Raw genomic sequence first — 22,716 nt, 5'->3', positions numbered from 1 at the left:
TTCTAAGATGAAAATCTAATCAGAGGCTAGAGAGATGGCTCAGTAGGTATGAGCACTTTTTGCCCTCGCAGAGAACCTGGGTTCTGTTCCCAGGCTCACAATCATTTGTAACTCCAGTTCCAGGAAACCTGACACCCTCGTCTAGCCTCTGAGTGGTATACAAACAGACATGAAGCCAAATATTCATATTCATAGACACATAAAATAAAGATAAATCCTTAATATATATAATTTATAAAATATAAATACATATATTATACATAAAAATCAAATGCAAGCATCACCATTCCTCTACAGTATACCAGATAGATAGATAGGTAGATAGGTAGACAGACAGACAGACAGGACAGACCGATGAGCCTGACTCTATTAACCTGACTAAAATCTCCAATAGTAACTAATCTAAGTCCCATTTCCTACAGTGGCTCACACAAACCATCATGACCTTTTCATCTTTGTCCACTACACTCTTAATACTCTGGAGTATTAAGACTTAACACACCTCCCCTGGGCCCTAACGAGTAGTTTTCTGTCCACACAGGGTAAGACCAGTATTTACTTAGTAAAGTGTCTCAGCCCTAAAGACAGCTCAACACAGCCTCCTCTGTAAACCCTTCATCCACAAATTCCATCATGCTTTGGCTTCTGCATTTATATTACTTCTTCCATTTTATCACGGACCACACATTCTCCTTCCTAGCACATGCAATGTTCACTATTACTTCTCTGGAAGCATATGCAGTCATAACTGCAAGCAAGCCTTCTAGGTCCAATGTTATCCTTAACACGGTAAATAAGGAGACACAGGCCCTTCATACAATGCCCACTCTCTGCAGCTCTACATAGCACTTGTCATTTCTCAGAAACTTCCCACTATACACTTGTCCTCCGACATCCATAAGGGAAAGGGGTTCTAGAAACCACAAGAGCCTGAGACTCCCTTATAGAAAATGACACTGTCTCAATATAACCCACATACTTCTCCTGTATGCTTTAAACACCTCTAGATTAAATTTAATGTATGTAAAGTTGTACTGTACTGTATACAAAATGACAATTTTAACTGTCCATATTGAAAACATTCTTTCATATACTTTCAGACACAATTATTTTTCAAGTATTTTCTCTCCAATACTTATATATACATATATGTATGTACCTATATACATGGGTGCGTATACACACACACACACACACATATATACATGTACAACTAGCCAGCACTTTACCAAGCTTTAAAATTAATACCTGATACTGCATGCTCCAAGTGACCTCTGAAGTCCTGAGACCCAGATCATGTGACCTTTTTCTATGATTATGGCCTGTTATGCTAAGTTTCTACAGCTGCTATCTCATCTCAGAAGCCCCAGCGCTCCCAACGTGTAAATGTTTGAAAACTGAATCAAAAGTAAGGAACAATGTTTCACCTTTTCAACTCCTATCACAGTGATTACGAAGTGTTTATTAATATGTCACTGTCATTAACCACAACCCCTTAAGCTACCAACGTCAGGTTTATAAAATTCCAGCAAATCTTTTATATAGTTATAGATGAAATTTAAAGTGTTTCTTTCTGGTAATTTTTATCAGCAATTCATGCTAATGAAAGCAAACAGTGAGGTGAACAATCTGTCAGAGTCACTACATATAATCATGCAATGAGTTAAAAAGATCATATACCGCTTCCATTTTTAGACTTCTTCTGCCCTGCTTTCTTCTTCAAGGCAGCTGCTTCGGGGGGTGGGGCCGGCTGTTCTGTAACTAGGACAGGTTCTACTTTTTTGCCTGGAATCTTTGATGCATCACTTTCTTTGATGATATGTTCTTCGAGTGAAGGTTTTTGTTTCTTTTCCTTCTTCTTTCGTTCCCTGACACTGCTGGAAGTTTCTGCCACACTCAATGGAGCAGGTACAAACTGTTCATCCTCAACAGGTGAGGCATCAGATAATTTAAAGTCCTGAGGCACATGCTCAGAATCAGATTCATGAAGGGTCCCATTCTGGATTTCTTTCTTTTTATTCTTCTTCTTTTCTGCCTTCTTTTTATCTGCTTTCGTAGAAATCAACTTTTGTTCTCTTTTTTGTTTTGCAAGAACATCATCATATAATGTTTCTTTCATGAAAAGCCAGAAGAAAAGGAAAATGACAGTAATAACTACTGAAGGGATAAGGACAACGAAATACGTGGACTCGTGCAGCTCCATAGTCTCCTCTTAACGTGAACGTACGCAGACTCTATACAGGGGAGGCAACAAAGACAAACAGTCAATTCTATAAGTAAGTAAGTTGTTAGCACCCTGCTCTAGCACCCTGCTCTAGCACCCTGCTCTAGCACTTCAAATCTAATTCTATCTTACTCATGACACAAGTTAGCTGTTAAAGCATGGCTGTCGCCTACACCTGAACTATACTATACCAGGTAAACGGGTAGTTAGTGACAAGTGCAGCATATCCTTCCCTCCTTACAACACATGACGAGACCCTAAAAGGGGGAGGGGAGAGGGGAGGGTTACCCACCATTTTTCTGGCAGGTAAGAGGTGAAACAGAGTCATGATAACTACTGCTAAGAGCTGAACCCAGAACATCCCATCGTGCTCTACCATAGACCACCTACAACTCAGTTTTGGTGGTTGGTTTTGTTTTTTTTGTTTTTTTTTAAAGATTTCTTTATTTTATGTATGTGAGTACACTGTCACTCTCTTCAGACACACCAGAAGAAGGACTCAGATCCCATTACAGATAGTTGTTGAGCCACCATGTGGTTGCTGGGAATTGAACTCAGGACCTCTGGAAGAGCAGCCAGTGCTCTTAACCACTGAGTCATCTCTCCAGCACCCTGGTGCTTGTTTTAATACTTAGTTCCCCCTTTAAGTACATAGTGCTAATATATACTACTTACTACATGTGAAAATAAAGATGTATTAGCAATTACCAACACACTTTTGTCATTAAAAGTTGCAAACTTTTAAATTCAGTGGTGGTGCACACCTTTAATCCCAGCACTTAGAAGGCGGAGGCAAAGGCAGGTGGAGCTGAGTTCAAGGCTAGCCTGGTCTACACTGTAAGTTCCAAAATAGCCAAGGCTTCACAGAGAAACCCTGCCTCAAAAATAAAATAAAATGTGCCACCCTTTTAGAGGTGGTTAACACAACGGCTAGCAGCTTTATTCCTTCCTCGAATAAGCAGCCTGAAAAAAAAATGTAATGGGATACAGCAAGAATATGGAAATAAGTTAAAAAACAAAACCCACAATGATTTGACACAGCGTTTGACATTACAACATGAAATAGACGCTTTTCATAAATCCTGATGCTCACGCATGAGGCGACTCACATGCACAGTTATCTGTCTTCTACAAGGCTCTGCCTCAGCAGAAGCCCCTGAGATCTACGATCTGTGGTGACCCAGTGGCTGCTGGAAGGTACAGTCTGATTACCCGGCGGCAGCTGCCTCAAATACCACATGCCTCAACTCCAGAGTGTCTACAAAAGTTAAAGGAAAAGTGATCTGGGAGTTCAGATTTAAATATATATATGTATACACACACACATACACATATTATATGTGTATATACACATATATTTTTATATATACACACACGTATATTCTACATAGCAGTTTATAATTTTACGTTACCTCCCATATGTTGTGGAAAAAGGACAGCACGTGTAACACAGATATAAACTATAACCTATGACATACTTAAAACAAAGCAAACTGAAACAAGCAAATTAATTTGTGTACTTCTGAAAAGATGTATTCGTGTGTGTGTGTGTGTGTGTGTGTGTGTGTGTGTGTGTGTGTGTGTGGTTAAATACAGGTGTCCTCGATGGTCAGAAGCATCACATTTCCCAGAGGAGGACTACAGGTCTGCCTGTAATGTGGAGATCAAACTCGAGTCCTCTCCAAGAGCAAACACGTGCCTAACCACTGAACCACCTCCCCAGTCCCAACTTTTGCACATTTAATGAATAATAAACTGAAAAATATCTAAACTTTCTAATTAACAGTCTTGAGATAATTTTTTAAAAAGCCAAATTCTGAGGCTTAGGATGGCTCTATTGGTAGGCCCAGCAGGCATGAAGCCTTGGGGTTTGATCTCCAGCACTCCATAAAAACCAGGCCTGGTAATACAAACCCATAATCCCACCACCACTCTGGAGAAGGAGCCTGGAGCATCTTCCACTCAGTTACCCCAGCCACACAGTGAACTGAACAGCAGCCTGTCACACACATGGTCTTTATAAATACGTCACTGTTAAAGGGGGTGGTCTAGGAATGTACGCAGTGGGCAGAGTGCATTGTTGGCCTACCACACACGATTCCCAACAACTCATGAACGGGTACAGCAGCACACGACTCTACAATCCCAGCACTCAAGAAGTGGAGGCAGGATAGTAACAAGTTCACAACCACCCTCACCAAGTCAGAGGAAAGCATGAGGCCCTATCTCAACAGAAGAGAAAAACAAAACAAAAATCTACCTAAATGTGGAACCATTGTTCTTAGTTATTTTAAACTTCGCTTTAGCAGAAGGATTTTAACAAACTTGCAAAGTTTACAAGATGAAATAAAGGGACCTGGGACAATGTGGTGGCGCATACCTGCAATCCCGGCATTTGGGAGGCTGAGGAAGAAGGATCAAGAAGTGAAACCCCGGGGCTGGAGAGATGGCTCAGCGGTTAAGAGCACTGACTGCTCTTCCAGAGGTCATGAGTTCAATTCCCAGCAACCACATGGTGGCTCACAACCATCTGTAATGGGATCTGATGCCCTCTTCTGCTGTACATGAAGACAGCTACAGTGAACTCATATAAACAAATAAATCTTTTTAAAAAAAGACTTAAAAAAAAAAAGTGAGGGGTTGGGGATTTAGCTCAGCGGTAGAGCGCTTACCTAGCAAGTGCAAGGCCCTGGGCTCAGTCCCCAGCTCGGGGGGGGGGGGGGGGGGGGGGGGGTGTGAAACCCAACCTGGACTATGTAAGATTCTATCTCTAAATGAATAAGTGTGTGTGTGTGTGTGTGTAATAAAAGAGCTATTCATCGCTGTGCTAACTGCCAAGCCAAATGGGATATGACTATATCTGCTCATCATAAACAGCTTTAAGCTTATTAAAATCTACTCTGTCTTCCGATTAATCTATAGCTCATTTTAAATCACAGAGCATTCTTAATTCAAGTTATACCAGCAATGGCCTACATCTAAAATTGAAATGGAATCTGAAAACAAAATAGTTCAACAGACACAAGATTAATCTTTGTGACTAAAATTAACTTTTCCCCAAGCAATTTACTAAGGTACAATTTCACCAGTTCAAGGGGGAAACAAAACTCGTGCTAACTCAGCAGTTCTCGGCTAGTGGGGAGGGGTCAACCAACCCCTCACAGGGGTCGCCGAGGACCACCAGAAACAGATATTTACACTTCATAACAGCAGCCAAACTACAGTTATGAAGCAGCAATGAAAATAATTCATGGCTGGGACGCATCACGACATGAGAACTCTATGAAAGGGTAAAGGGTCTCAACACTAGGAAGGTGAAGACGCAGTGAGCCCTTTAGAACTGACCTTGTCTGATACCTCATCTAATCTGTATGTCAATTAAACACAATCGTTCTGTCTACACAAGTTAGCTACTGGTCAAGTGAAATGCTTTTAAAGTTCAGTGTTTTGTCTTTGTTGAGTCAGGAGAAAAATAAAGTTGGTACCCATTTCAAAGTTTTGCCTCAGGAAAACAAGCTGTACATAGCAGCAGACACTGACGCTAAAGAACAATCTGTACCTGAACACCTACACACAATGACGTCTAGATCCTTCCTCTGTGACCATACTAACCAAGGTCACCCAAACAGAAATGAAAGGCAACCAGTGCTCAAGGCTAAGAAACCCAACACAGACCAGAGGTCTGAAACTGTCCCTGGGGCTCTGCTCCGGTTCTCCTCAGTTTCTATGTCTGTCTGTAGATCTCACAGACGTGAAGGAATGGTGCTGCCTTCCACTGAATTTTCGTGGTTGTGGTAGTTGAGATAGCTCTGTTAGGAGGTGTGGCATTACTGGAGGAAGTGTGTTACTATGTAGACGGGCTCTGAGAGTTCCTAGTGCTCAAGCTCCCCCCAGTGTGAAAGAGAGAGCCCTCTCCTGGCTGCCTTCAGATCAAGAAACTCTGCTCTCTCTCCAGCACCACATCTGTCCATATACTGCAGTGCTTCCTGCCATGATGATGATGGACTGAACCTCTCAAACCTTTAAGTTGGCCTCAATTAAACATTGTCCCTTATAAGAGTTGCCTTAGTCATGGTGTCGTGATGTTTCTTCACAATGGGAACCAAAACTAAGATAATGGGGTTCCGCCAAAACTTCAACTTCCTTTTGCTTGTACTCGACATGGATCTCACTGTGTATGTAGAGGGCCCTAATCACAACTTTTTTTTGTTGTTGTTGTTTCTTTTTTTTTCGGAGCTGGGGACCGAACCCAGGGCCTTGCGCTTCCTAGGCAAGCACTCTACCACTGAGCTAAATCCCCAATCCCCCCTAATCACAACTTTAAGACACATAGCAGCACCAAATAAAAGCTGAAGACATAAAATGCTCAGCATCGAGGCCAACTCAGATTTAACTCAGATTTAACTACTAAGTACTTGCGGGTTCCTTATTTGACAGTTCTTGCCTGCATAGGTTTCCATCCCTACACCAGTTTAAACTGGGCATTCTAATATAAATGCAAAGCAAGCTTGGGTTACATAAGACTACCTAAAAATAAACAAAAAACTAAATACTATGACTTTTATACTTAAATTCTGTTCTAAAGTCAAAAATCCTAATTTTGTATGATTAATAAATTCAGTTACTAGAAATAACGAGAGAGCACAGTGAGAACCACTTGCCTTAAGATGTTAAGCTTTGACTTTAAAAAGGTTACAAAATGTTCAGTTCCATTTTGGTTACAGGTAAATAAGTATTTAATAAATAAGCATATATTTTACCCACTGATATACCTAAAACTCACATTGTATCTATAGGCAACAGTTATACATGAAGGGGGAAAGCTGGGAATAAGGGGCTGAGAACAAAATAAAAGGGAGAAAAGTAGAGAAGAAAAGGAACCTAGCCCATAATGGTAAGGAGGATTGAGACAAAGTTAACGCGGCTGTAGTTGACAAAAATCCCATCTTTACATTTTTTTTTTTTTTTTGCAGGGGTCATGCAGAAGGTCTCTGTATCGTTCCAATTTTAGTATACGTGCTGCCGAAGCGAGCACTCTTTACATTTTTCTAAGTCCACTGTATGCAGTGCAGTATGTCTGTCAAATTGGTAACAGAAAGACTATTAGAGGGTTCAGTCTGGGCTTGAACTTGGCAAAAGTGACCTACGTCCCCTTATTAGGCATGGATTATCAATTATCTTAATTATCTTAGTCTAATGTGAGTGCTGCCAGTGAGGGTAAACGATCAGAGTGCAGTGTGCGCAGGGTCACAAGCAGTCAAGCCTAGACTATGCACATCCCTCAAAAATGTATCAAATGCACTGACTAGATCTTTACTACAAAGAAAAAGTATTCCACTTTTGTTTACAAATAGTTCCCAGATTGTCTCAAGGGACAATCTCTAAGTAGGATCAAAGCCTTGAACCCTGCAGTACACCTAAGAACAGCACAGAGGACAGCCATCGACGGTGGAGCGCGCTCTGGCATGTGTGATTGCCAAAGAAGCCACAAAAAGAAAAAGGTGGAAAAATAAGATTCAAACGCTGGATCAACACACTCATCTATGTTATACTTATAAAACTAAGAATAATAAAAATTGTCTGCCCATAGCTGGAGAGAAAGCTCAGCCATTAAGAACACTGGCTGTTCTTCCAGAAAACGTCGGTTCAATTCCCAGCAACCACATGGTAGCTCACAAGTGTGTGTAACTCCAGCTCCAGAGGATCCGGCACCCTCACAGAGACACACAAGGAAGCAGAACATCAATGAACATAACAATAGATAATCTTTTCTAAAAGAAAGTCTAGGGCTTTGCTGTGAAAAAAGAAAAATCACAGGTCAGAAGGGATCCGTCACTCCTGGTAACAGAATGATAGCATTCGAAAACCTGCTTGCCCACTTATGGAAGGAAGCTGAAGAGCTCTCATCATATACTACTGAAGTTCAAATGAATGAATGAAGTTTGAATTCTGTCTTCTTCCTGGGATGCTCACTTGTTCCTGCATCTATTAGCATTTACACTTCTCTCACTCACACACAAACCTCCTTTTTTTGTACTTCGCTTAATAAAATCTTATCAGCTGACTGATTTAAAAGATCAGCTGGAAACCAGGCAATCGTACTGAATGGCTTTTTTATGTATAGGAATGCTCTGCTCTTCCTACACATGTGTTTCATGCACACCAGAAGAGGGCATCGGATCTCATTACAGATGGTTGTGAGTCACACGTGGGTTCTGTGAACTCTGGAAGAGCAGCCAATGCTCTTACCCAGTGAGCCACGTCTCCAGCCCAGGACAAATACCTTTAATGGCAGGGCAGGAGGCAGATGAATCTCCATTTCAAGGCCAGCCTGGTCTATAGAACAAGTTCCAGGACAGCCAGGGAAACCTTGGAGACAGAGAAACCTTGTCTTGAAAAAACAAAAGAGCAATTGGGAAAAAATTATCAAAACGCAAGACTAAACAAACTAAAAGTGGTCTTGCCCCCATTCTTGTGTATTCACAAAACAGCACAGGCAAGCCCAGCCCTGGGAGGTGATCATGTGTGCTGTGAGGAGGCAGGCTGAGCAAGCCATGAAGAACAGGCGGGAGGCCACTCCTCCACGACCTCTGCATCTGTCCCCGCCTCCAGGTTCCTGCCTCAAGTTCTGCTGACTTCCTTGAGAGGTGGAACTGCAGAGTGGCGAGGACCTGGGGCAGGTCTCACTCTCTCAGCACCTCTGACTCCGCCCCGCACTTCTCTACCACCACCACCCCACTTCAGTCTGCGGCCATCGTCAGCCTCAACTCTTCCGGATGCCTTGGGATTCTCTCCCTCCTGTCTATGAAAACTCCTCAACCAAACCTAGGCGAGGTCATAACTTCATTTTCATTCAAACATAAACCCTTTTCTCCCCACATAGAGTTTGATCATGGTATTTTACAACAGCAATAGAGACCCTTATAAGACAGATACTAACAAAAAGCAGTCAATATAAAAAAGTGACTGAATGAGCGCTTGCCTAGCAAGCGCAAGGCCCTGGGTTCGGTCCCCAGCTCCGAAAAAAAAAGAAAAGGGAAAAAAAAAAGTGACTGAATAAATATGAATTAGTATTTCCACAAAATAAAAATAAAAAGTATGGTGGTGGTGGTTCAGGCCTTTAATCCTAACACTTGAGAGGCAGAGGCAGATGAACCTCTGTGAATTAGTGGCTAGCCTGGTCTACAGAGCAAGTTCTAGACTACCATGGCTACACAGAGAAAATCTATCTCAAGGAAAGAAGGGAGGGAGGGATGGATGAAAGGGGGGAGGTAGAGAGGAAGGGAGGGAGGAAAATAATAAAAAGCAATCAAAAATTCAAAACTAATAAATGGTTAAAATAGGTTCAAGGGCAAAGGGACATGCCTAGAACACCCACACCAGGAGGGCTGATGCAGGTGCCGATGCGGCCAGCCTGGGGTAGAAAGTGAGTTCCTGTGTATCTCAAAGGACAGCCTTACCATACCTTCAATTAGAGGAGAAACTCAAACAATACAGGCACAAGTACTAGACTGCAACCACTTACAAGATAAGGTGATTCTGCAACTAAAAGGAGCACAAGATAATAACTTTATATATCCCAAGATTCCATAAATGAAAAACACCACTACACACACACACACACACACACACACACACACACACACACAGAGAGAGAGAGAGAGAGAGAGAGAGAACGTAAATTTTTCTTTTTTAATTAAAAAACCGAAACCAGCTGTGCAGTTCAAGATCAGTCTGAGCAACCTGTCTCAGAAAAACACCAATCAAGCAAAAGTTTGTGTAGCGCTAAAAGTCCCATATCCACAAAGCTGAATGGGAAGGGGAAGTTTCAAATAAATTCATACAAAGAGTTCCACTTTCAGAGGAAGCAGACAAAAGGAACAAAACAAAACAAACAAAACAAACGGCTTAAGAACAAAGTATCCGAGCAAGCCTGAAAGCCGAGAGAATGAATATCGAGGAAGCTCAGGCCTCAGAAATGCCAGGGCGAAGCAGCAAGGCTAGATTAAAGCTCAGCTCCAACCATTCTCCTCCTCTCCAAGCTGTCAGTGAAGGCCTGCAGTTAAGGATGGGGAGATAAGGAACTTCCATAAACCTCAGTGTTACCAAAGCCTAAAACCTGTGGGTCTCCTTTCAGCCTCCAGAGATTCACTGCTTACGCCTGGTTCCTGGGTAAGAATAAGGAACTGTCCCACATTCTCCAGTGAGCATGTAGCATATGAATGTGTGTCCTGATAGGCAATGTTCCCATTGAATCTCAGAAAATTACTGAAATTGCAAATACACTCCTTCAAAAGCTTAGTGGCAGCTTGCAGTCGCTGGATTCAAACACCAGTACCCCCTTGGAAAAAAGAAAGAAAATGGTAAAAGAGAAAAAGAAAGGAAATGTGGGCAAGTAGCCTCCCTTCTCCTCAGCAGTGGAGACTGTAGCCCTAGGCCTACTGTGAACAGTGCTCACGATGTGCTACCTTGAGCAACCCTGATCACTGGCATTCCCTCTTCTGCAAGGAGCTAAGTGTAGGAAAATGAAACCCAGACCTTTCCAAGGACTGGAAAATTCCAGGGTTTTGTGTTTTCTACTACCAACATTTCATTCTACTTTACAGAAACCAGAAACCAATATCAGAAGTGACAGATAATGCTTTTAGAATATAATCTATGGAAGGAAAATCAGAAAGCCCCTATTCTAAGAAACCTGGTTAGTCTAAATAAAAAGACACATATATGGATTAATGTTAAATGCCTTAAGTACAAATACTGAATGTGCATGTTTTGTCTTTGGTTAATTTGGGTTTTGGCTTTTTTGAAAGACAGTTGCATTATGTAGCTCTGGCTGTCCTGGAACTCACTATGTAAACTAGGCTAACCTTGAACTCAGAGATCCACCTGCCTCTTCTCTCCTCCCAGACCCCTTGAGTTGCTGGGATGAAAGGCAGATGCCACTAAGACTGACTAAGATGCATATGTCTTTTAAGTCCTCAGTTTTCTTTCTTTTTTTTTTTAAGATTTATTTATTTGTTATATGTAAATACACTGTAGCTGTCTTCAGACCCACCAGAAGAGGGCATTGGATCCTATTACAGATGGTTGTGAGCCACCATGTGGTTGCTGGGATTTGAACTCAGGACCCCTGGAAGAGCAATCGGTGCTCTTAACCACTGAGCCATCTCTCCAGCCCCAAGTCCTTTGTTTTAAGTAACTGTTTTAAAGTAACTTTTTAAATTAACCAGTGGTCTTAAATAAACAGAGTGAGTAACTCAGTCTCCACCACAGTACATTATTCCCTCTACCAAAAGGTTTCCAGAGGCTCCCTGCCACTCTCCTGTTCTCTGGAAGTTCCTAGCAAAGGAACAAACTAAAAGCTACATGTATCCAGAATGCAGTATCCACAAAGAAAAGGAACTGCAAAACACAGGCTTAATTCATTTGACAACTTCTTATTTAGCACCTATTATGAACCAGACATATTATGCCTTAAATGCATAGGTTAAACAAAGAAAAATCAGTTGTCATGGCATACATTGATAATCCCATACTGGGAGGAAGGTTGCAAATTCAGGATATGGGGTCAAGCCTCAATGTTGGGGGATGGGTAAATGATATGCATAGTCATGGAGCATGACTTTTTAGAGTCCTGGGAATGTTATATTTCCAATCAGAATCTCTACCAAAATTACTCTTTTTAACTGAAAGTTTGTCTTAATTCTTCAAATGTAAAAGCAATTAAAAGCCCATGGGAGTCAGGTGCACTGCTCAAGGGGCAGGGGCAGAAGCACAGGTCAGAGCTTTGCAGTCAGCCCCTCTTCTTTTTAGTAACAAGGTGTTTATCAATTTATCTTATAAACTTTAACTTTAAAATTTTCAAATAAAAAGATCAAATGGCAAAATTAACCAGAGCCAAAGTCTATATAACTTAATAAACTTCTATAGCTGGTATTGACATTTTAAAATGTTAGTTGTGAGTTTCACATTAAATTTTACCCTCTCAGTATCAAATATATTTTATGCACTTATCCACCATCAAAAACAAAAAAAAAAAGAAAATCTATGACAGAATTAGAACAAGAAAAGCAATTGGCCTTACGACCTCAATCATGCGTTATAACCAAAACTCATGTCACACCTGCACCCAGTCCTTCCTCACCCGTCTATTTAGCCTCTCTTGTTCTCTCTTCATGCTATGCTGTAGACACCTGCGTAGACACTAGTTTACATCTGTACAGTACATTTGTTTGGACTCCACTTATAAGAGAGAACCTTCAGCTTATTCCTCCCTGAGATAGAGGGACCTTGATTACCAGCATAAATTCCAAGTTTGTCCATTTTCCTGCAAATTTTTTGACATCATTTTTCTTTAGAGCTGAATGGTATTGTCCTTTATAGAGACCTAATTTTCACTGTGCCCTAATCCACTGATGGTCAACTAGGTCAATTCAAGTTCTTTGCTATAGTGAATGAACTTGGGGTTACAGATAGTCTCTATGGGAGAGACTGGACCCTTTCTTTTATAGGGGGAAAGGGAGACAGTTTAAAGGCTAAAGCTCACAACCCTTTTGATTTTTATTTTGGTCTGTCAGAGATCCACCTGCCTCTGCCTCAGGAGTGACTGAAGACACCACCATGACCAACAGCATTTTTAACTGAAAAGGCTTAAAAAGCAATTTAACACTGTCATCCATTTGACAAACCCTTGTAATTACTTGCCCTTCTAGACTTTAGAGATGGCTTAAGTTACTCAAATTCTTTGGTTCATGGCACCAAAGTTTCCCCCTTAAATTTCTATTTATAGGGAACATATAGTTCATAGTCTTAAACAAATTTCCCTATCCACACATAAATCATATCTTTTTCATCAGAACACACCAGACTCTGTTCCTTCGTTCTGAAGCAGCAATGATATAGGATGCAGCCCATTAATACATGAGCGGTCATTGTGACTTCTAGACAGTTACTTCTGGTTACTAGGGATAGCCTGGATTTGCCTTCAGAGGGCTTTAAAGCCACACACCTAAGAAGTTACTCTCAAACACCTGAACATTCCGTAAAGCTCTCTCTCCACCTCTACCTCCTGCATTTCCATAGTACACATGAGGTCAGATCCCTCAGCCAAACTCTCCTAGAACCACTGAGTTTACTATTTTTTTACAAATTATTGAAAAATCTTTTTAATTAAAAATTTGCCATAAAAAAATAGACATACAGGGGTTGAGGATTTAGCTCAGTGGTAGAGCGCTTGCCTAGCAAGCACAAGGCCCTGGGTTCGGTCCCCAGCTCCGAAAAAAAGAAAAGAAAAAAAAAATAGACATACAAATAAAAATACATAATTGAGGGCTAGAGGTGTCAAAAGTATATATGGGATTCTCAAGATTCTTGGTTTATCCCAGTGTGCCCCTGGAAAAACAATACATCCTCCAAAGAGTTCATGTAAAAGTCCAGCTAAAAATGACGGACAGTCAATCTTAACATGGGTCCTTTAGAAGTTAGCTTCAGAATTAGCCTTTGTTAGGTCTTTATAAAAAATAAAAAGATTAAAACCTACAAACTAGCAAGCCTGTAAACTGCTCAGGGTTGAGGGTTTTGTGTGGATTTTGATTTTGTTTAGGGGGAAACTATATCAAGAGAAAGAGACTGCTAATACTTAGGGAGGTCACAAAAATATACCAATGCAATAAAACAAGCCAATGGCTTTTCATAATGCTGACAATGAATCAAGAAAGGGTTATATACTAGGTATACTTTATGATACTAAAGTGTTTAATAAATACACTTGAGGAATTTTCCCGATATATTTGAGTGTGTGTCTCAGTAATGTAGAACACCTTATTCTCTAATGCACCTGATAATTGAGACATAAGTCTACTGAGGGCTACAAAATTGAGAGCCGTTTCTGACTCAGGGTTGGCATGGGAAAGGAACCTACATAATTAAGCCCAGCTATTTCGTCTAAGGCCTCTAGAAGAAAGGTGGAATGGGAAAGAGGCTTGTTTATCAAGCAATACATCAGATAGGAAAGTCTACCGCGGGACACACAGAATACAGGTCAGCCTGAGTGCTCCAGGGCAGCTCCTGGAAAGATTATCTCAGGTCTCATCACCAAATGCTTTTACTGGAGCCACTGCTGCCATTGCTTGCGGGTAAGGGGAAAGAAAAGACAAGTGCAACCTAATTGAGGCAGAAGGTCAAATCACGCCTAAGTCACCTGCTACACAAGAGAATGTCTGGTTCACCTTTGAGGGGCTCCTCTTTACCTGGGTGTGGAGAGGAAATTTCTCAAAACACTCCAAAACTTTGAACTGTTCAGCCGCAGCTTTTGAAGCTGCGCGTATTCACATAGATGCTTAAGAATCCATATCTGGCAGAAGCCACGCTGTTAGAATCCCGGTTTCCTCCTAGAAGGACCCGAAGACACTAAGCAGCGCACTTTTTAACCTAAACCGAGATGCAGCGGGACAAAGAAAGGGACGCTGCTCCTCCTTGCTCCGGTCTCGAAGGCCGAATTCGGCTTCCTTACCCCGAACGCGGCTAGATCCGGGACGTCCCAAATTCCATTGTTGGGCAACAAGGCGGACACACCCCTGGGAGAGAGGGAGAACTTCGCAGAATTCCCCCTAACTCTACAACCTGGTGGTGGGAGGGGCCGCACTCCGGGACAAGCGAGGGGCCATCCGCTCCAGCACCGCTCACATGTGGCCCACCCCGGGCCCAGGCGCCCGAGGCGTGGCGCTCCCTCCGGTCACCCTCTTCAGAGCCTTAATCCGCCCGCCAGCCCCGGGGCCTGCGAGCCGGGCTAAAAATAGGTTCCTCGGTCACCCCGCAGCCCGGTCGGGCCGACCTCGCCCTCAGAGGAGACGGCCCAAGAGCTCGGGCCACTCGCGGAGCTGGGGTCGGACCTGACGGCCGTGGGGAAATCGCCCAGCCGGAACCCTGGAGCCGGAACCTCCTCAGAGCGAGCCAGCGGCGGCGCGGCCTGGGCGGACGCTACACACTGCGACCCCCGGGCGGAGGCCTACCGGGCGAGCGCTCTCCCAACCCCTCGCCCCAGCGCACCGGAGTCCCCGGCCCTGCTCCTCACCCTGCGCAGCCGGGAACCAGGCCGGGACGACGCAGCGACGCGAGCTCTACCTCCGGGTCAGCGTGCTACGAGGCCCCGCCGCAGTAGCTCAGGTGCCGTCGCACCGCCCCGCAGGAAACGGGAGGCTTCGGGGCGGGGCGGCTCCGCACGTCCGGGCGTCGCGGCCAAAGGGACGCGGAGACCGGCCCCTTAAAGGGACAGGTCGGCGCAGCCGGCGGCCTGGAGATGCCCCGCGCTGTCCTGCAGAGACGCCACCCCTCAGCCTGGAAGTCCCTGAGGAATCCCTTCATCCACTCAGCCCTACTCTGCCTCTCCCAGTCAGCCTTGGTCTCACGTGACCCTCGCACAAAAGTACCACTTGGCCCCCGACACGGTTTAACCCTACTCCAAGTTGCAAGATATTGTGAGGCTGCAGTGCTGGTTGGCTGCTGGCCATTCCTTAGGCAAGGAAGGGTAAATAACTAGAAACTGCAGCGCTACGAGGGGTTGACCAGAATCCCTGCGTCTCTCTGCTCTTTGCTGTGAGGATGGAAGCTTTTTCTCCGGTGTTGCTTTTTAGTGTTTATTTTATTTTTTTATTAATCTGTCAGATAACACCAGTCACTACCCAGAACATATCTACAACATACTCTAAGCTCTCAAAAGTTACCAAATGACTGACACGCTTCTGAAGAGTGGGGTAGAGATGTAGAATCAGACTCACCATTACCCAGAGGCCATCCTTAAGGCTTTGAGCATCAAATAAGTCTCAACATTAACAGAGAATGTCCTTCTCTGGTTACAAAAGCGCTGCGCATCTATGAGTGTTCAAATGATTTCTGCCCAAGCTTTCCAGAGCTCTTCCAAAGCAGAAATGAAAACTGAAACCTATGTAGCAGCACCCCGATGAGGTGTTGAGAATTCCACCAGTGTCCAGTCACCACTTTCTCTATGGCGACATTCTCTCAGATTTTAATCCAAGGAGCTCGCTCTTTTTCCTTCTCCTAAGTATTACTCAGCACTCAGTAGCTCCAAGGCCAGCAAAACACTATTTCTGAGCTATTGTCTCCTGAGACTGTGATACTGTGAGTGCCAGAAGATTTGGCTTTGTTGGGAAGAGTGGCTATTAGTGGCTTAATACAAAGTGGAACTGTATCATTTCTGTAATGGCATTTAAAGTTTCTTGAATAGCTTACAAACAACTCTGTAATCGCGCCCCCGCCCCCCCCCCACAAAAAAGTTTCCAGTTAGAATTACTTTTTTTTCTATCTGACTTTAGGAAAAGGACACCATCATTTACACACAAATGATACTTGGGTTCGTTTGTAAGTTAGACAGCAGCACGAGTCTTTAGGGAAACATTATCCAAATGTCTTATAGTCAGTACAGAAGTATAAAAGTACCAACCACTTCTATTCTGCATGAACTTTGACTTTTCAAAGGGAGGAGCAGCTGGATGGTTCATCCTTTATAAACTTTCTAATTGCTCACATCAAAACAAAAAGATTTACTAGAAATGTTGCACATGGCAAGCCCTATTGGGATTTAAGACCAACCCTTAAGTTTTGAAGTATAGTAAAATGTAACATAATTAACTATAGTTAACACATGTAATTAACCTAAGCTATAATTAACTATGACGGCTGCTCACTACCCACCGATGTTGCTGAAACCCACAACTAACTTGCTAAAAGGGATTAGCACTCAGCATCTGAGTTAGCTCTTAAAACAATCAAAAATTAAACCTTATTGAAAACTATAAGGTATAACGTGGCTACCTAAAGACTATTTCTCTCCCCCCCCCCCCATTTGACAAAAGCATGGTTTACTGCTTTTAGCATGTAGCAATTTCCTTCCTTCTGGATTTTGGAAAAGATTTAAAGACATGCAATAAATTGAAAGATAAAGAGAAGTCTGTTCCTGTTTTGCCCATGTAGGCTTCCCAGACTCGGGGAGTTCTATAGAGATCTGAGTAACCTATGAGTAAGAAAGAGATTACTCTGGGAAGCCAGAGGTAGGCATAGAAGTAAAGCAGCTCACAGAACTGAGAGGGAGGATGTCAGGCCTGCCTTCATCTGAATAAGAGTAAGAAGGTTGTCAGAAACTCCAGCTGCAGATCTACAAGTAACCTGCTCTTAAACAAAGGAGCTGGTGCACAGATGGGGGCTAGTGCTGTACCCTTTCTTCTTAGGTAATCTTCTCAAGAATGCGGAATGCGAAGGCTTTTATAACAAAGAAGGTCACAGCCGGTTGCCACTCCTATGTCCCTATTGAATCTGGGAGGGCTCTCAGATGTGACAGAATTAACATTATGCCAAGTTTGGGGCCCACATCGTTCCACTCTCTTGGAGCCACTGATCTTAGAGCTCTAAGTTGCCTCTTAAGAAGTCCCACCCCTGGAGCTATGGTGGCACAAGCCCTTTAATCCCAGCTCCTGGGAGGCAGAGGCATGTGGATCTCTGAGGCCAGCCTGGCCTACAGAGAAAGTTCCAGGACTAAGGAGAGGAAACCAAAAACAAAAGAAACAAGGAAACTCCCCTCCATTGCTGAGAACCTTGAGACTAGATGTCGAGGAAAAGACTCAACTGGACCCCTAGTCTTTCAAGTAGCTTGCCCTTCCAAGATGCCATTGTCGAATGCACCCTCCATTCACCAGCGTTGGTTCAACAGTTTTAAGAGCTACCTTTTGGAAACGTCTATATATTGTTTGGGGAATGTCACACTTCTACGAAAAAATGAGGAGAGTCCAAGCTTTATTGCAAGTTGCTATTCTGTGAAGGCTATAAAATGATTTTTCTGGATGACAAGCCCCGTGTCACAGAGCTCTGACTGGCAGCCCCCTGGCATCCTAAGGGGCCTTCCTTCCTTCTATCAGTAACACTCCCCTGGCTCTCTTGTTCATATGCTCAGGCTGTCAGCGCTCCCTGCAGCTCTCTGCTCTCGTTCTCTCTCTCTAGCTCTCTCTGGCTCTCAGTTGTGTGAGAAGTACCCACTGATAGGTCATTTCTCCGCCAGTGAAATGGGCCAATTCAAGCCAGATTAGATTAGATTAAAGGCAGGTTTATTGAGAAGCTACTCTCCAGTGAGTCCACTGGCCCCAAGAATTGAGGGAAGTCGCCATGGGGTGGGGTGGGAGAGAGGAAAGATAGAGAAAAGGAGTACGTGAGGATCGAGACGCAGAGAGGAGGGAGAGAGGAAGGAGGGAGGGAGAGAGACAGAGACAGAGAGTGCACAATACTTCAGGGTTGGGACAGGACTTACCAGGTAGGGACTGGAGGATGCTTTGAGAACCTGGAGGCCAGGTCTGCTTTGATATGTAAAATATGCACCTCAGTACCTTGTCCCCCAGTGTCTGAAACTAAATATCCACTAGTGTGTTATCATTACCCATTTGATACCGGTCCCGGCAATTTGCTTCTGTACCCACAGCGGGGGTTCTGCAGCACTCCTCAGCAAAGTGACCAGTGACATTCCCAGCAACAAAGCACCTTAGAGTCATTTGGTGGAACCTCTCTGTCATGTGATACCACTGATTGTTTCTTGAAAAGCTCCTCAGGCTTTGACCTGTCACGTGACTTTTCTGAAATACAAGACAGCATAGCTTCTGAGATGGGAACCCACTTCCCAGCAGAAAGACTCATGCTATAGCTAAGGCCTGAAGTATTTACCAGAAGTAGCTAACACGAGGGATGGAGTGATGGGAAGTGGCTGTTAGAGACCCATTTCTGGTGATTGAGCAGGAGAGATCATGGCTTGCAGCACTGAAATTTTGCTGTACAGGAGCAAGATAAGCTCCAGAGCTGCCAATTGCAGTCAGAGAGTGCAAGAGACACAGACCCCTGAAGTCACTACAGGAGTAGGAGAGAGAGAGAGAGAGAGAGAGAGAGAGAGAGAGAGAGAGAGGAGAGAGAGAGGAGAGAGAGAGAGAGAGACACCCAGGGAATGTAAGGTGGAGTTTAATGGCACTTGAAGCCAGAAAGAGGCTTTCTGGGTTGTTAAACATGCTTCTTGTATCCCCTCTGCTTAAACAGCAATATGTACATAAGAATTGTAATGTCTCCAGCCACATTACAAGGAGTCCAAGACAGATAAAAGCTTATTCCAATGAGATCTGTGGCCTTTATGTAATACCGTAGCTGGCTAGCTGATGCTCGCACAGGAAGGCACGGTTCTAGAGCAGAGGTAGTAACTGTGGCTGCCAGCATGTCTCAAAGGGTTTCATGGCTGCCTTGGGCATTTCTACAAATCAGCTCTGTTTTTTTCTTTGTTTTTGTGGGATTCACTACATAACCCCCGATTGCTATCCAGTGTGTTGGCCCCCAAGTGCTGCTGTACAAGTGTGTACCACACTTTTTAAATAATATTAATACATATTCATGAATTTTATATTAAAGTTTGATTTTCACCTCAACATAGCTACTTATTTATATTACTCTATGCACACTGGCTTCTGTTCTCCCACTCCGGAGTACCACGTACAGATGTGCACTGGCTTCTGGAGTACCACGTACAGATGTGCACTGGCTTCTGGAGTACCACGTACAGATGTGCACTGGCTTCTGGAGTACCACGTACAGATGTGCACTGGCCTCTGTCCTCCCAGGCTAGAATACCACTGCTGTTTGCCCCCTCACACAATTCCCACTGTTTAAGTTCTATGTATCTGTTCTTCAGAAAATAATGGTAGATAAATCAGACAGAGACAACATACTGGCCACCCTGCATCCCATAAGCAAAAAACATTAAATACTTAAAATGAAGCATAAACTATGCCTTTAGGGGGAAAAAGAACACAAGAAAGTATGTTCAAAAAAAGTTTGTTTTGTTTTGTTTCTGAAACGGGGTTTCTCTGTATAGCCTTGGTTGTCCTAGAACTCATTCTATATACCAGGCTGGCCTCGAACTCATAAATCTGCCTACCTCTGCCTTCCAAGTCCTAGGATTAAAGGTGTGCACCACCACCACATATATGTTCAAAATCATAGAATAGCCAAACATTTAGCTATTAACAGTAAGAAGCAAAATAATTTAAGTACAAGATAAAATATTGAAAATCATACTTCATTAAAGTTAAGAATGTCTTCTTTTTCCTGAGCAGTGGAGACAAAGACTGTCTAATCTGGACAAGAAAAAGTAACTCTGGTTCTGGTGATAGATGATCTGAGTTCGTATACAAAATTCCCATCGGGTCATAAAATCTGTGAGGAATGACACATGGATTGGATTCAACAGACTTACAGGACACAGTGTCAACACAAAAGTCACTGTTTCTGTACACCAGCTATATACAACCCAGAACAAAGAGGCTTTATTTGTAATAACATAATAAAATATTTAGAAGTAAATTTAAGAGACTTTGCACTGAACACTACAAAACACTTCTTTAAAAAGTTAACTTTGGTTTGGTTTGGTTTGGTTTTCTGAGGTAGGGTCTCACTATCTAAACCAGGCTAGTTTTGAACTCACAGAGATTTGTGTCTGAGTGCTGGAATTAAACTTGTATACCACTACTTTGGACGCTGGGGAGAAATCTCTTACTCATCTCTACATCGTACTTGATCCTGGAACACCGACTAGGGGAAGTCAGGGAATAGAGGACAGACGCACAGACACAGTTAAGGAAAGCTGGGATGAGGTGGTGCATTGTGAGGAAGTTACATCTACTACTTCCTTAGTCAGCCTGTGTGTTAGGTACAGCTGGGGGAGGGGGTGTGGGGGCAGGGGAGTGGCTCAGTCTCCGAAGGAGGTCCCTGCAGGCCAGCAGTCTCAGGTTGTGAGCACCTTGGAGGAGGAAACTGTCATCGCTAGTTTTTATTCCCCATGAGTTAGTGGGTCTTGGACCTCAGAGGAAAGCCTTGCTATCCCTCTGAGCCTCGCCCGGGGAAGGGTTAGGGAAGGGTTTGCCACTCCTACAGGGCTGAGACCTGGTCTTTGCTGTGTCTGCGCCTGTGTCAATAGTACATAATCAGCACTCTGCTCCCTCAGGGTTCCCTCCCCTCCAAACAGTCGGGGCTGCGGTGGAACTCAGCAATACAGTGCTTGCCACGTGCACAAGACCCTTGGATCAATCTGCGGCACCAGAGAAAAACAGAACAAAACCCTGTGATCTTAAAACAGCAATACTTTCAATGTGAATTATGGAGGAGCCACAAACATTCAAATCAGGGCAAATCCACCATAAAGTTAACTCAAAATTAATCAAAGTGAGCCTATCAAAATCCTTATGGCCCTTTTTTCTCCAGATGTGAAAGACCAATCCTAAACTTTGTATGGAATTCAAGGGGCCTCCAGTCAAACAATCTTTTTAAAAAGATCAAAGTCAGAGGACTGACATGTTCAATTTTTAAACCCACTACAAAGTTTCAGCAGTCGAGACAGGAGTATGACCCTGGTGAAACAACGGATCAGTGGGGTAGCGTTGAAAGTCCATCTATACTTTAACACGTGTCATTGGGGAAAGATGTGCCTCTTCAGTAAAAAACGCTGGAATAACTAGATACCCACATACAAGAAAATAGATTCTGACCTTTACCTACACTGCTGTCGTATGTATTTGTCTGAATCTGGGAAATTCATAATTAAAAGAAACGCCTCGGAGTCCAGGGTCCAGGTTCGAGAGGTCAGTTTAGTTAGGGTTTCCATTGCCAGGAACAGACGCCATGCCCATGTAACTCTTTTTTGTTGTTGTTGTTGTTGTTTTTGTTTGTTTTTTTAAAGATTTATTTCTGTCTTCAGACACACCAGAAGAGGGCATCAGATCTCATTACAGATGGTTGTGAGTCACCATGTGGTTGCTGGGAATTGAACTCAGGACCTCTGGAAGAGCAGCCAGTGTTCTTAACCGCTGAGCCATCTCTCTAGCCACCCATTTAACTCTTATAAGACATTTCATTGGGACTGGCTTACAATTAAGAGGTTTAGTACACTGTCAGCAACCCCCAACCCAAGAGTTAACTCAAAATATACCAAAGACCTGAGTATAACATGTCAGGCTTGTTGTAGGAAGTACTTAATCCCAATACTGACTTTCTACCTGGCCTTTGACCATTTTGTTCCCAGATAAAAGACACACATAACCTTTATATTTATGATAAGCCTAATCAACACAAGAGCTGGGCAGATATCTGTCCTCTATGCTATTATGTCTATTTCCCAGCCAATAATCCCATTATATAACCTCCCCTGTTTTGTCTGATCTGCTCTGAACTCCAATTAGCTAGCCTACATGGCCATTATATTAAGATTCTTACCCCATGGGGGCTTTCTCCTCTCTCAGTCTTCCTTTCCTTTTTCCTTATGGTTCTCCTCTGACTCCCAAGTCCAGGAACCCTTACCCCTACCTATGTCTCTTCTTCCCAGCTATTGGCTGTTGGCACCTTTATTCACCAATCAGGGATGACTTGGGGTCACAGGGGGTGGGGGGAGGGAAGTAGGACATAGC

At 43.3% G+C, this 22,716-nt stretch overlaps 1 protein-coding gene and 1 pseudogene across 50 annotated transcripts in view; both read right to left on the bottom strand.

Annotated features, from left to right (window-relative positions):
* The window catches only part of Ktn1 (kinectin 1), a 92,492-nt gene extending 75,322 nt beyond the window's left edge, over positions 1-17,170 (bottom strand). For 42 of the 50 annotated variants that reach the window (XM_039093797.2, XM_039093803.2, XM_063274790.1 and 39 more), the window contains exons 1-2: positions 15,297-15,638; positions 1,681-2,234 (exon numbers count right to left, since the gene is read on the bottom strand). In XM_039093797.2, the coding sequence (XP_038949725.1) occupies positions 1,681-2,203 (523 nt within the window). In that variant the 5' untranslated portion in view covers positions 2,204-2,234; positions 15,297-15,638. Of the gene's footprint in view, positions 1-1,680; positions 2,235-14,472 lie in introns of all 50 variants that reach the window. The other 8 variants (XM_039093792.2, XM_063274787.1, XM_063274784.1 and 5 more) reach the window with 4 other exon arrangements.
* Positions 7,160-7,259, bottom strand: LOC120097197 (U6 spliceosomal RNA; annotated as a pseudogene).
* Positions 17,171-22,716: the final 5,546 nt, after the last annotated feature.

The sequence above is a fragment of the Rattus norvegicus genome, chromosome 15, assembly GCF_036323735.1.
Source record: "Rattus norvegicus strain BN/NHsdMcwi chromosome 15, GRCr8, whole genome shotgun sequence".
Classification (NCBI taxonomy): domain Eukaryota; kingdom Metazoa; phylum Chordata; class Mammalia; order Rodentia; family Muridae; genus Rattus; species Rattus norvegicus.
Note: the sequence above shows the minus strand (reverse complement) of the source record. Positions and strands in the feature narration are given on the sequence as shown.